At 30.0% G+C, this 13,332-nt stretch overlaps 3 protein-coding genes across 3 annotated transcripts; 2 read left to right on the forward strand and 1 right to left on the reverse strand.

Annotated features, from left to right (window-relative positions):
• Positions 1-1,009: 1,009 nt before the first annotated feature.
• LOC111896366 (uncharacterized) lies at positions 1,010-1,729 on the forward strand. The gene has a single exon (XM_023892371.2). The coding sequence runs from the start codon at positions 1,080-1,082 to the stop codon at positions 1,491-1,493; it is 414 nt and encodes a 137-aa protein (XP_023748139.1). The 5' UTR covers positions 1,010-1,079; the 3' UTR covers positions 1,494-1,729.
• Positions 1,730-2,628: 899 nt separating this feature from the next.
• Positions 2,629-5,932, forward strand: LOC111896356 (protein MRG1). The gene is made up of 11 exons (XM_023892360.3): positions 2,629-2,873; positions 3,634-3,687; positions 3,780-3,793; positions 3,900-4,042; positions 4,138-4,173; positions 4,304-4,344; positions 4,423-4,524; positions 4,599-4,678; positions 4,785-4,963; positions 5,047-5,131; positions 5,624-5,932. Exons 1-11 carry the CDS (start codon positions 2,733-2,735, stop codon positions 5,709-5,711), a joined length of 963 nt encoding a protein of 320 aa, XP_023748128.1. The 5' UTR covers positions 2,629-2,732; the 3' UTR covers positions 5,712-5,932.
• Positions 5,933-7,079: 1,147 nt separating this feature from the next.
• Positions 7,080-8,731, reverse strand: LOC111896355 (probable cinnamyl alcohol dehydrogenase). Its single transcript, XM_023892359.3, has 5 exons — positions 8,471-8,731; positions 8,263-8,376; positions 7,941-8,168; positions 7,420-7,859; positions 7,080-7,348 (listed from the first exon to the last, which is right to left on the reverse strand). Exons 1-5 carry the CDS (start codon positions 8,668-8,670, stop codon positions 7,149-7,151), a joined length of 1,182 nt encoding a protein of 393 aa, XP_023748127.1. The 5' UTR covers positions 8,671-8,731; the 3' UTR covers positions 7,080-7,148.
• Between the last annotated feature and the right edge of the window lie 4,601 nt (positions 8,732-13,332).

Here is a 13,332-nt window from a genome sequence, read left to right on the forward strand (position 1 = left end):
ATCCTAACCCTCCCAAAAGTAGGCCGGTAAAAAATACACATGTGTTGCTTTCCCTCTCATTCTATCTCTTAAAAAAACTCAAGAACATATTTCCCCTCTAAATTACTTAGCTTCCTTTCCATTTCACTCCCTAAATAAACTCAAGAACAAGGTGTTAAAGGTAGTCTTTTAAACCCGACCATGGATCAAATCCGAAGCAAAAACAAAATACAAGGATGGTCCGAGTTAGAAAAATAAAAGTTAGGGACTATGTATACAGATTATCCCAAACTACAAGGATCATTCACGTAATTTTGAATAGGGACACAAGATAAAAGATTGTCCTAAACCTTAGGACTGTTCTGTAATTTATCCTTATATAACATGAGCTTAAGTGTACTAAAAAACAAAAGCATATCAATGAAGTCAAACATATGATTGAGATATTTTGTGCGTCATATTTTCTCCCTGTTCTACTAGTATTTTGGTCAAGTTTTGTGGTTGAAGTATCAAACAGCCACCATGTGTGGAAATTCTGAAAAATCATTAAACACACCCTATGGTCATTCAAAAATATTTGGTCATCGAATCTTAACGTTGAAAAGTCAAAAGAGCCACCATGTGTGGATATTGAGAAGTCGTTATATATTTATATGTTATTATATGTTAGGTACAATTTTTTTGTTGTCATAGGAAAATGAAACATTTTATTTAGATTTACGCCCAAATTTATCTATTTACATATTTGAAATGGTTATAAGATACTTGTAAAAATCAACTGTTCTTCATAAGTTTATTTAATAAGTCAAAAGCTCTTATCAAAACACGTAAAGTTAAATTCTTTATTATTTTTTAAACGAATCAAACATATTTAACTAACATATTAGAAGTATTATAATATTATTGAAATTTGGAATCTTTTTCTAACACATACAACTTGGACTGGCAACCCAAAATTTCAAACTTGTTAGTCAATAAAACGTATCCATTTCTTCAATTCTTTTATCTATAAATATCACCCCAAAGGTTTTCCATTTTTGTACATAAACCACAACCAAACATTACTCGCTCCCCTAATCTCATTATACAAAGATTTTCAGATGGCTATAGCTATTAAGTGCCAAAATCTTATAACCCTTCTCGTGTTACTCAACTTGGCATTCTTGATGAATGCTCGACCTTTAAGTATTCTAAATACTGTTAATTGTCCAGATGAAAATGATCAGTTGTTTGATCGGTTTTCTTTGGGTTCCATTAAAGAAGGACCAAGTCCTGGCATAGGACACAAGGTTGAAGATAAGACAACTCTCGGAGGAATCAAGGTTGGACCTAGTCTTGGAGCAAAAGACGGATATACACATGAACCTAGCCATGGAATTGAAAATGTGTTCAACATTGAGACCTTGGTTGGAGTCAAAGATGGACCAAGTCCAGGAATTGGACACAAGGTTGTAAACGTTGAGTCGCTTGGAAATCTTAAGAACTCTGGTCCAAGCCCTGGTGCGGGTCACTAGTTGAACTGACTGTTCAGAAACATTTATGATTTTTTTTTATAAAAACAACATATATAATTTTTTTAATACAATCAAAATACACACTCGTTATTATAGATAGCAAGCCTCAATCCATAAACATTGATTAAAAGAAACCTTATAGTCAGTATCAATTGAGTTGAAAGAATTTATTTCAATCATTGTATTAGAAAATTTTATTTGTTCAATTGTGATACTTTAAGTTTATTGTGTGATAATTCCAATATTAATTAGTACTTATTGGTTCTCCTACACTTCAAATCGTAGAATATGAATTGTTAAAATTTATGGAATTGTGTTCAAGTTCACTCTTTTTAATATAACTCTATTGATTTTTCTCTTTCACGACCTTTGCCTATACTAAGCTAAGACATGTTCGTCATTCATTTTCTCTTTAACTCGCATCGCACACACTTGATTTCTTTGTCTCTTGCATACATGTCTAGTTTCGTTCCCAATATCATGCAATTTAAGGTCTGGATGTTAGCAAAACTCGACCGAATCGAGCCGAAACCAAAAAAAATCAAGAACCGAATTTATAGATATGGAGAAACCGAATTACATATCGGTTCCTAATCGGGTTTGATTTGGTTCGATTCATGGTCTCGTCTTATAATATCTAAGGAGCTAAAGAAAGTCTTTTATACAAATTAAACCGCCTCAATTCCCTGACAATCAATGATTAAAAAATCGATTCAATTCGGTTTGTTCCAACGAGTATTTTGCTCACCTCTAATTTAAAGCACCTTTTGAATTAAAAACTTTTTGTTAAATAAATCTACAAGCTCCAACTTCCAAAAAAAAAATTAATTCAGTCTTTTTTTAAAGTAAAAATGTTAAAAACTCTTAAAATTGGGCACCTATATCATAAGTCATACCATAACTAATTTAATCTTTTGAAACTTAAAAATGGTACACATTTAAATTTCGGAAGTTACCACAAAATTTCATATACTTCAAAGACTATTATCGATTTTAAATTATTCCACTTCAAAAAAATAAAAATAAATAAATAAACAAATAAATAAATAACATCATATTATATACATAATTTAATAAAGTCTTTAAAATTAAATTTTTTGATAACATAAAGTTAAAAAAGCTGCAGAACAAACTAATATTAAACAGAACACTCAACGCCCGACGACCACAAAACACTCAAAAAAAGAGCGGGCGAAAGCCAAGCCTTCGATCCAAAACTCCCAAAAACCTTCACAAATCATGGGGAGTTCCAAGGACGATTCCGCCACCGACGGCGACAAATCCACCGGTAATCGCCGCCGTCCCGAATCCAATTCCAACCTCTTCTCCGACGGAGAGAAAGTCCTCGCTTTTCACGGCCCTCGTATATACGAAGCTAAGGCATGTTCTTATTCATTTTCTCTATCACTCTCATCGAATACTCTTGATTTCTCTATCTCTCTCGCATAATCACCCAGTTTTGGTTTTACTATCATGTAAATTGCAATTTTAAGTCTGGATCTTAAATGTCAGATAATTTGGGGGTAAACACGAGGAAAAATAAAACAGGAATATTTATTTTTTTGGATAAAACCAATTTTGTGTGTTTACTTTACTCTCGCATTACTGAATTCAATACTAGGGCTCACAATTCAGAAATGCAAAAAAAAAATTGTTTTTGGATGAACCAGATTGATTAGGTTTTCGTTACGTGTGTTTGCTCTCACATTATCAAACCGAATACTAGGGTTCCCAATCTGAAATGCAAAATAGAGAAAACGAAAGAAGCTATTCTCTGTATTCTTCCCTTTGAAATTTGTGAGGCTCAGGGATGTATGCAATTGTGAAGGGTGAACTTGGCATGGGGTCAATAACTACCAATGGAATTTTCATTGTTATTTGATAGTAAAATGTTAACTATAAGCCTTATCCTCATCAATTGCATGTTGCAAAATCAGGGTAATTGTAGCATTACTGCTATTGTAGTGAATAGATATATACAAAGTGAATAACACCATGTTTCATAAAGGCACAACAGATGTGTTAGCTATAAAGAAGAAAACATTGATATTTAAGCAACAGATGTGTTAACAAACTAATATAACTGCTTACATTTAGTACCACAATCACAGTGTTAATGTTTTCTTCTTTCATCTTGAAGGTTCAAAAGGCTGAGATACGAAAGAATGAGTGGAAATACTTTGTGCATTACCTTGTAAGTTTGATACACAATCTTTTTAGATCAACTTGTTTTCATATCACCACATTAAGTAATGAAATAATGAATTACTTTCTTTCTGTTTTCAGGGTTGGAATAAAAAGTGAGTAAGCTTTTCCTTTTCCATATGTATATTATTTTGAATAGTGTGTATAAACTATAAAGTTTGTCTTTTTAACATTCATAAAGCTCCAATATCTTGATTACAGCTGGGATGAATGGGTTGGAGTTGACAGATTAATGAAATACACAGAAGAAAACATTTTAAAGCAACAAGCACTTGACAAAAAACAAGGTGTTGACAAAAACTCAAAAGGAAGATCAACTCAAACTAAACCCAAAATATCAAATGGTAAGTAATTTGACTATTTTACCCCCTTCTTAACTATCTATTTTTATCTGCTATGAATAACAATGAACAAAATTATGTGTTTTTGGATCTTTCAGATGTAAAGGTGGAAAAAGAAGATGTGAAGAGTAGTGGTATATTACTATCTTACTATATTTATATCTATATCTATATTTATATTTATATTCTTTGAACTCAAATAAATAATGTATTTTTACATATATTGAGAAATTTTAACTATCTATTTGTGTGTTACTTACTCAGGGGCAAAAGGGAAAAAGAGGAAGAGTGATTCGAGTATAGAGGTATGTTTATGTTCAAATATCTGATATTAGATTTATAAAATTTTTGTTCCCAAAATAACCCTAAGCTTATGGTGTTAGAAAGAGAATGCATCTGTTGAAAAGCCTGTAAAGATTCAAATTCCATCTTCTCTAAAAAAACAACTTGTGGATGATTGGGAATTTGTTAATCATCAAGATAAGGTATTAAACTATTAATTAACATTATTATTATTTTTGCTTTATACAAATTGTTGAATTATTAATTTTTTTTTTAGCTTGTTAATCTTCCACGATCTCCAAATGTTGATGACATTTTGGCAAAGTATCTTGAATACAGGTCAAAGAAAGATGGGATGTAAGTCAACAAGTGTTTATTTATTTTTAATTTTTTTAATCCTATGAAAAATATTATAATTTTAAATTCTAAAAATGAAAATATTAATTAATTTTCATGAATTCAGGATGACAGATGCAGTTGGAGAGATTCTGAAAGGATTAAGATGTTATTTTGATAGAGCTTTACCAGTTATTCTATTATATAATAAAGAACGCAAACAATTTCAAGAATTAATTACAGATAATAATAATAATATTTCTCCTTCAACAATTTATGGAGCTGAACATCTCCTACGTCTTTTTGGTATTATTATTATTATTTTTTATTATTATTCCTTTTTATTATGTTTCTTTATTTTATTTTAATTTTTCTTTTTCTTTTTTCAGTTAAATTGCCAGAGTTATTGCCATATGTGAACATAGAAGAGGATCTTGCCATGCGTTTGCAACAAAAATTTCTCGACTTTCTCAAGTAAATCTTCCTTTTTTTTTTTTAATTGAGTAAATTACACGAATGGTCCCTATGGTTTGGGGTAATTTGCACGTTTGGTCCCTAACTTATTTTTTTAACTCGGAAGGTCCCTACTGTTTGTTTTTGTTGTGTGCTTGGTCTCTGTCTTACCTAAAAAGACTTATTTGCCCTTGATTTTTTAATTTATTTAGATAAGGTGGGATAGGTAAGATGAGGTAGAAGTGAGGTTTGGGCCTGAGGTGTGTTTATTTAAATAAATTAAAAAATCAAGGGCAAAATAGTCTTTTTAGGTAAGACAAGGACCAAGCGCGCAATAAAAAGAAATAGTAGGGACCTTCCGAGTTAAAAAAGTAAGTTAGGGACCAAATGTGAAAATTACCCCAAACCATAGGGACAATTCGTGTAATTTACTCTTGTTTTTTACATAAAAAAAAGATTTGATTTTAAAAAAACTGAGACTATATTTTTATATTTAATGTTGTGTTGTTGTAGGTTTATGCAAAAGAATCAAAGCTCTTTCTTTATTTCTTCGTATGATGGGATGAAGGTTTCTGACAGGGGCAAAATGGTCCAGGAGTAACATTAGTTGTTGCCATTTTTAACAAAAATATTTTGGTGTTGTAACATAATCTCAATTCTTTTTTTTTATTAGTTGACAAATTTGTATAAATCAAGATTCAAGAATCAATCTTGGTTCAAATTAGCTAAAAGTGTTGTAGAATTAGTATTTTCTCATCTAGTAGTGTAGAACATTTCTGATTTTTATAACTTGAAAATTGCTAAAATTCATGATTGTTATTATTATTATTGCCACTTTTCTTGCAATATATTTGAAAGTTGTTAGTTGATAAAAAAAATGATGTTTGGTAAAAATTAGCTGAAATATATATAATGACATTTAGGATAATGAATTTATTATAATTGTTTAAGCCATAAAAAATGTATTAAGACTTCAACCTTTTTCCTCTTAGCTTCTTTCTGTGTTAAAATTGATAAATATTATGAAATTTGTTTTTTTTTTGGAATGGAATGTCAAAATGGTGAATTAGGGTTGTTTGTTTGATAGTTGCTAATTGTGTTAATGTTTGGGTTAGAACCAGTTTTCTATCAAACCCAAAGGCTATATGACCGAACTAAGGATTTCTTATAAAAAACAATCTCAATCTGATTGAGTCACATCTAACCTCTTACTAAATTTTTACAGTTTATTCTGTCAAAAATTAAATCGAACCTTATATATAAACACTTTATTCAATCCAGGTAATAAAAAAGAGAAATTAAATATTCTCTTATATTATATTCATACTCATCATCCTACCATATTAAATATTGACAAATATTGACATGTGGATTAAAACAGGGTATAAGTCATTTTTGGTCATTAACTTTTGGTTTCGTATTCATTTGGTCACTTAATTCCTTTTAAGTTTTAAAAGGTCATCAAACTTTTGATTTTGTGCTCATTTAGTCACTTAACTTTTTTTTGGTCACTTAACTATTAGATTTATGCTCATTTAGTCACCTAACTTTTAAATTATGCTCATTTAGTCACTAAACTTTTGAAAAAATTTAAAAGTTTGGTAACTAAATGAGCATAATTTTAAAACTTAGATGACTAAGCGTGACCAAACCAAAAGTTAAGCACAAAATCAAAAGTTTGATAACATTTTAAAACTAATTAAGTAACCAAAGGAGCACAAAACCAAAAGTTAAGTGACCAAAAATGACCTAATGTGTCATTAAATGCGACACATGTGTCATTAAATGCGACACATGTCAATATTTGATATGGTAGGATGATAAATAGGAATAAATTGTAGATGCATATTTAATTTCTTTAAAAAAAATTGATACTACTAATATTATACTAATATGGAAGCATTTTCAAACAATTGAAGGTATACAAAAAAAAAAAATCAAAATAGGATGCCATAATATGCAAATAAAAAAAAAAAAAAAAAACTACATTGCTATTTTTATTTATTTATTTTTGCATATAGTTCTAAACATTTACCATTCACTCAAGGTCACTCCCAGCCACATCAAGCACAAACCTATACCTCACATCATTCTTCACCATTCTCTCAAATGCTTTGTTAACATAATCCATCTTCACTACTTCGATCATCGTCTTCAAACCTTTCTCAACCCAAAAATCCAGAATCTCTTGTGTCTCTTCAATGCTTCCGATGAAGCTTCCACTTATCGTTTTCTTTCCTGTAAAAATTCTCAAAATCAGATCCAAATTCAGGCACAATTTGAAGGGCGAATTTGATTTTGTTACGTACCTAAGATCAAACCAGATGCACCGAACTGCAATGGCTCAGGAGCAGCTCCGACGATGAATATCTTACCTTCGACTTTCAGAAGTGGAAGGTAAGTTTGTAATTGGTGAGAAACTGGTATGGTGTCGAGTATATAATCAAGGCTGTTCAACGATTTCTCCATTTCGTCGTGATTCGAGCTCACTAAGAAACAATCGGCGCCTAAATCGGTTAACGCCTCGTGTTTCTTCTTATCGGAAGAGCTTATCACCGTCACATGGTGGCCCATCGCCTTCGCGATTAAAACCCCTAGATGTCCGACTCCTCCCAGCCCTAAAATTCCTGCTCTGATAACCTCGTCGGATTTGATGAACTGTTTCAACGGACTGAACGCCGTTACTCCGGCACATAGCAGCGGCGCTGCCTGCTCCGGAGCTAGGTTTTCCGGTATGTTGACTACGTAGCTGCAGTTTTATTCAATTTTGACTTTTTAGTACGTAACTGAAAGCGTCGGGTCGGGGGAGATGAATTTTGATTTTGCTTACTTTTGATGGACGACCATGGCGGAGGAGAATCCTCCTTGAGTAAAGCTTCCGTCGTTGTTAATGGCATTGTAAGTGAACACCATTTTGCTGCAATATTGTTCTTTGTTGGTTTTACAACACCAACATTCACCACAAGATCCCACAATACATCCGACTCCAACAATGTCGCCTATGTTGAATTTCTTCACTTCTGATCCCACCTCCATAACTTCTCCAACCACTTCATGTCTGCAATCCAAGAACAACATGAACAATTGAATACCAGGTGCATTTGTACAACAATTTATGCATGGATTACAACCGGGAAAACACTGAAACGTACCCTGCAACTAAAGGGTAGGTAGTGAAGTGAATTTCGTTCTTCAGTTGATGAAGATCACTGTGATCAACTCCACAATACAACACCTTGAACAATACATCTTCTGGACCTGTTTTCCTGCATATTTGAAACAATAATCACTGTTTTCAAGATCAAAATACAAAAACAGTATTTATTGTTTATAAGTAGTGACATTGACTGATTGACATACCGGAGATGAAAAGAGTAAGGAGAAAGAATGGCAGATGAGTCTCTAGCAGCCCAACCGGTAACTTTTCTTCCCTCCATAATCTTAAAAGTTTCTGTTTTTAGTAAGAAATTAATCTGTTTGTTGCTAATTTTAATATTGTGTATGTGTATATATATATGCACGTACAAATCATTGGAGTATTTGATTTTGTTTAGGTGCATGAATAGGATTAAAAAATTGTTTGATTATTGATCATGTATCTATATAAAATGAATTCTTGTGGGTTGTGGAATTGTCATTGATGACGTTAAATTTCAATCCAAAATAGTTTAAAGCAAAACACTTTCCTCTTATAGATTAATACTAGATTATGACTTGTGTTAAATGGGGAACATAAATTAAATACATATCTCATTAACAGGTGACATTTTAATAAAAAAAATGTTAGTTAGATTCATTTTTAGAGTTTTTGAACCAAACTTATTAAATAAAAAAAATATAATATGTATATTAGAGCAGTTTGGTTTTTTAATATAGTAATTTTTAACATAAACGATCCAAGTGATCTTTGTTTTATTACAACATGATGCAACTCATTGATTAAAACATGTACTGTAATGGCTTTATGAATTGACTTTGTTTGGTGTATCAAACCCCATAGAGGCTTATATGGCTCTTTTTGTATTGACACTGTAAAACCAAAAGCAACAATAAGTTGGTATATATACCAACAACGTTACATTCTGCAGATTCGATAAACATATATGTCTTTGTTCATGAAAGTTGAAATGTAACAATAAAAAACTTATTTATCTTGTTTTTGATCCGTTCCACCAGTTTTTCCATCATGCATTAAAATGACTTTATGGTTTTCTTTTGACATTTAGTACAAACCAAATAGTACCATTCCACATCACTACAAACATGTTTAATCGTACCGACAACAATCAATGTTTTTTTTGGAGAAATATTGGTGTAAGTTTAAATTATATAATAAAAAAAGTAAAATGAAATAGGAGGGTAAAAATAATTCAAAAACTGTTTGAAATAATGTATATTTTATAAATGAAAGTTAAGTATATAAATCTCATCTACTTGTTGGAGATCAACAATAGCATGAATTTCAAATTTATGAATGAAATCGTCATTTTCAGAGTAGAGCATAGAGGACGAAGCGTTGCTACAGTTAGCAGATGTGCTTTCTAAACCGACTTTCGCAAGAAATCTTAACAATAAAGAAGATGCTATTTTTGTTGCTTTAAAATAAGAGTAAACAATAATAATATGCAAACAAAATAATAAAGAATTTATGTAACTTCTCCTTCAATGTAAGAATCTCCTTAATAGAATCATTGATGAAGATCTTAGTCGTAGTGATGCAATTTGTGACGGAGAAACGTTCTGAAACGATGCATAATGAAGTTAGTATAAATGTATATTCATTTATAGTAATGAACAAACCTCTATTATAAGATACTTTTCCGTACTGAATAACAACTACCATACGAGTTTCTTTGTTATTTTCCAAATAGTCAACAAACCGTTGTGCATATTCATTCTAGAGTGTTACATTTATTTGTTTGCTTCTATAAAGACTATATATATATATATATATATATATATATATATATATATATATATATATATATATATATATATATATATATATATATATAATATTTGACACAAAATTTTGAAAAGTAAACATACTCTAAATCTTCCAAGTTCAAATTGACTTTCTTTAATAATTTATTTTTCTTGTTCATAAGGGTTTCCCCTAGAAAGCATCTCACAACATCTTCAATAACATTTATTATATAAGATAAAAAAAATAGAAGATCATAATAAAAGTTTTGGTATGGTGAGTGATGGTAAATTACATAATATTGTCGTATAATGGTTAGATTGTAACATATAAAATACCCAACATGTGTGTTTTCAACAAAGGCACTATCCAAAATGGCGTTGGAGTTTGCAAAAAAGAATCCATAAAAGTGAGTGTCCACTCATTGCATGGTGTAACTTTGGTTGTGATATAAATATTGATTTTGCTTTCATTATCAACAAAACTATTTTTGTTTTGATTAAGACTAAGTTGTGGATTTTGGATGTAGTAACAACCGTTCTCATGAAGCAAACTTTCAAATCTTTCAATCCATTTGTTAATAACCTCTACCTCGATCTTCCTTCCTTAAATGCACAAAACCAGTTTATATATTGTTATATGTGGTTAGAATAAAATTGTTAGAACATTCATAAATAAATAAAAATCGTTATTGTTCATCAATGAGAATCATATCAATTTTGTAAGTCTTTATTGAAGATCCATAAGCAAGATGTTTCATGAGACAAATTATTCTTACTCTCATGGTAAATTGACTTTTTGAAACATCAAGTTGGTCTATGAAGGTAATGTTGCTTTGAGTCATGTTTTTTTTTTTTTTTTTTTTGTGAAAAACTAATGATTGTTAAACACATGTGACTCAACCAAATAATATGGACCGGGTAAAATAGGCAAAACAGAAACAATTCAAAATCATATGATTATAGTGAAAGTATAGTTTTAGGGACGTAATTTGTAACTTTTGACGTAACTCAAGGACGGCGAATGTAATTTAATTTAAAACATATAATATAGAAAGTCTTTTGTATGTAATCAAATTCAAAATTATAAAAATAAAATAAAATTCTTATCATCCAAATATGAATGATGTTACATACTTTTAAAAAATCTCATAATGCAAACCAAGTAAATATAAATAGTTTTTGGTGATTCTCATTGGAAAACATATCAAGAATGAAGGATATAATTTTGTTTCTCTAACTAAATGAATGAAATTAATATGCTTAAAGTAGATTGATTAGTTTTTTTATGAACTATCAACATGAATATTGTAATAACATGTAATAAGAACATAGTAAATGCAAGAAATTGGAGAAGAAAAAGGAGAACAGAGTAAAGAAAGAACCTGAAAAAAATAATTGGAGAAGAAGACCGCCGAAAAAGAACACTGCAAATCCTAGGACCAATTCAAAATCGTATGAATAATAACTTTAATGTAATCGTATATATAAAGTGTTTTTTAATAAGGAAATCATTATTTACCAAAAAAATTTGGATCCTAAGATATCATCTTTGAGATTTTCGACTATTCATCTGAAAAAAAAAAGATATTAGTTATATTGATTCAGAATTTCAAATTAATCAACTTGCTTATTTAATGAGTTTTAAAATTCAAATCATTATCTCAAATTGATTCATTTTACGTGGGATATACTGGGGGATAAATTATAAATAATATTCACTTTAATTATGAATCTCAAATATTTTGCTAATTTAATGGGATTAAATTAAAATTTATAGGTTAATAACCGAATTATTGATATGCTTATTTAATGAGTTTTAAAAAAAAAAAAAAAGCTAAATGGATTTCAATTTTGTAGTCAAAAGCTATAAATAAGAGAGTTAAATTAAGACAATATTAATTAGAGAAACTAATATTTCGTATATAAATAGAATGACATGCTTCAATTGATAACATATTTGCTTAATTTAAAGATTTTATAATTAAATGTAATTGTGTTTGAATTCTTTTTGGGGAAAATGATGTCAGCATTTTGATCTAAGGGTGAAAAACATATCCAATCAAGAGCTCTGATTGATTCATTGATGAATTAATGGTTCTCTTTTAATAATATTTAGAAATAGAAAAATATATATTTTTTTTCCTTTTAAAAAAATTATGTTAATTTGAAATATGATTAATAAAACATGTAATTAATCTAGTCAATGTTGTGCACCGGGGTTAAGAATATTTTGTTGTTAAAAAACATATGATAAGGTCAATTGTTACGTAAGAGTTGTGCATTATTCTTACACAAGTCAAGTTTTGCTTTCCAAAACAATGACTGTTCAAATCATTTTAAAAAAAAAAAATCTTTTTATAATGAAAATTAATAGTTATCGAGCAATTTGTTGTGTAGTGGGTGTTTGGGATTGGGCTTTGGAAAAGATCATGCGATATGAACAAATTTGAATAAAAGTGTTGTGGAAAATAGTGTATTGAACTATTGATACTGTTTTTGTTGTTTAATGGAGTATAATAATAAGAGTAAATTACTAGTTTTGTCCTTATGGTCTGCTCAAAGAGCATCACCATTAGTCCATAGCATTCGTTTCTTGCAGATATGTTTTCAAACCTTTGCAACATTCTGGTCCCTTGGAACTTTTAAGTTTTAACCTTCCTCATGTGTTGTGCACATGAGGGTAATTTAGTCTTTTTGCCTCTCTCTCTCTCTCTCTCTCTCTCTCTCTCTCTCTCTCTCTCTCTCTCTCTCATATACCGTTCACCCCCATCAACAACCTTCCATAACTGTATGGAGCTTTGCAACTTTCAGGGCCGATTTGGCAAAATAAAAAAAATGAAGCCCTTAACAGTAATTTTTTTTAAATAAAAAATACGATTAATTGCTTAGATTCCTAAAGAATCAGTTGGAATTTCTTTGTATTCTACACCAATTTTTGCTCCAATCTTGGTTTTTTTTGTTTAACAACAAATATTTTTCTTTCTTATAGTAATATATGTAGATACATAAAAATGGTCTCTAGAAATTTAGAGGCCCTGAGTCATCACCCATGCTATCCCACCCTCTGATACGACCCTGACAATTTTGGCTCCATTCACAAACTAAAAGGTTATTAATATGGTGTAATTGCATGTAGCCATGTATGTATGTTGATTAATGTATTCATTCATATTTATTTATTTACAAATCATTGAAGCAATGATTTGTATATAACTAAAAAAACAACCAGGGTTAAAATTATAAAAGACTATATTTTTGGAATTTTATTTTTTTAACATAACAAAATATTTTGAAAG

The sequence above is a fragment of the Lactuca sativa genome, chromosome 4 (assembly GCF_002870075.4).
Source record: "Lactuca sativa cultivar Salinas chromosome 4, Lsat_Salinas_v11, whole genome shotgun sequence".
Taxonomy (NCBI): Eukaryota; Viridiplantae; Streptophyta; class Magnoliopsida; order Asterales; family Asteraceae; genus Lactuca; species Lactuca sativa.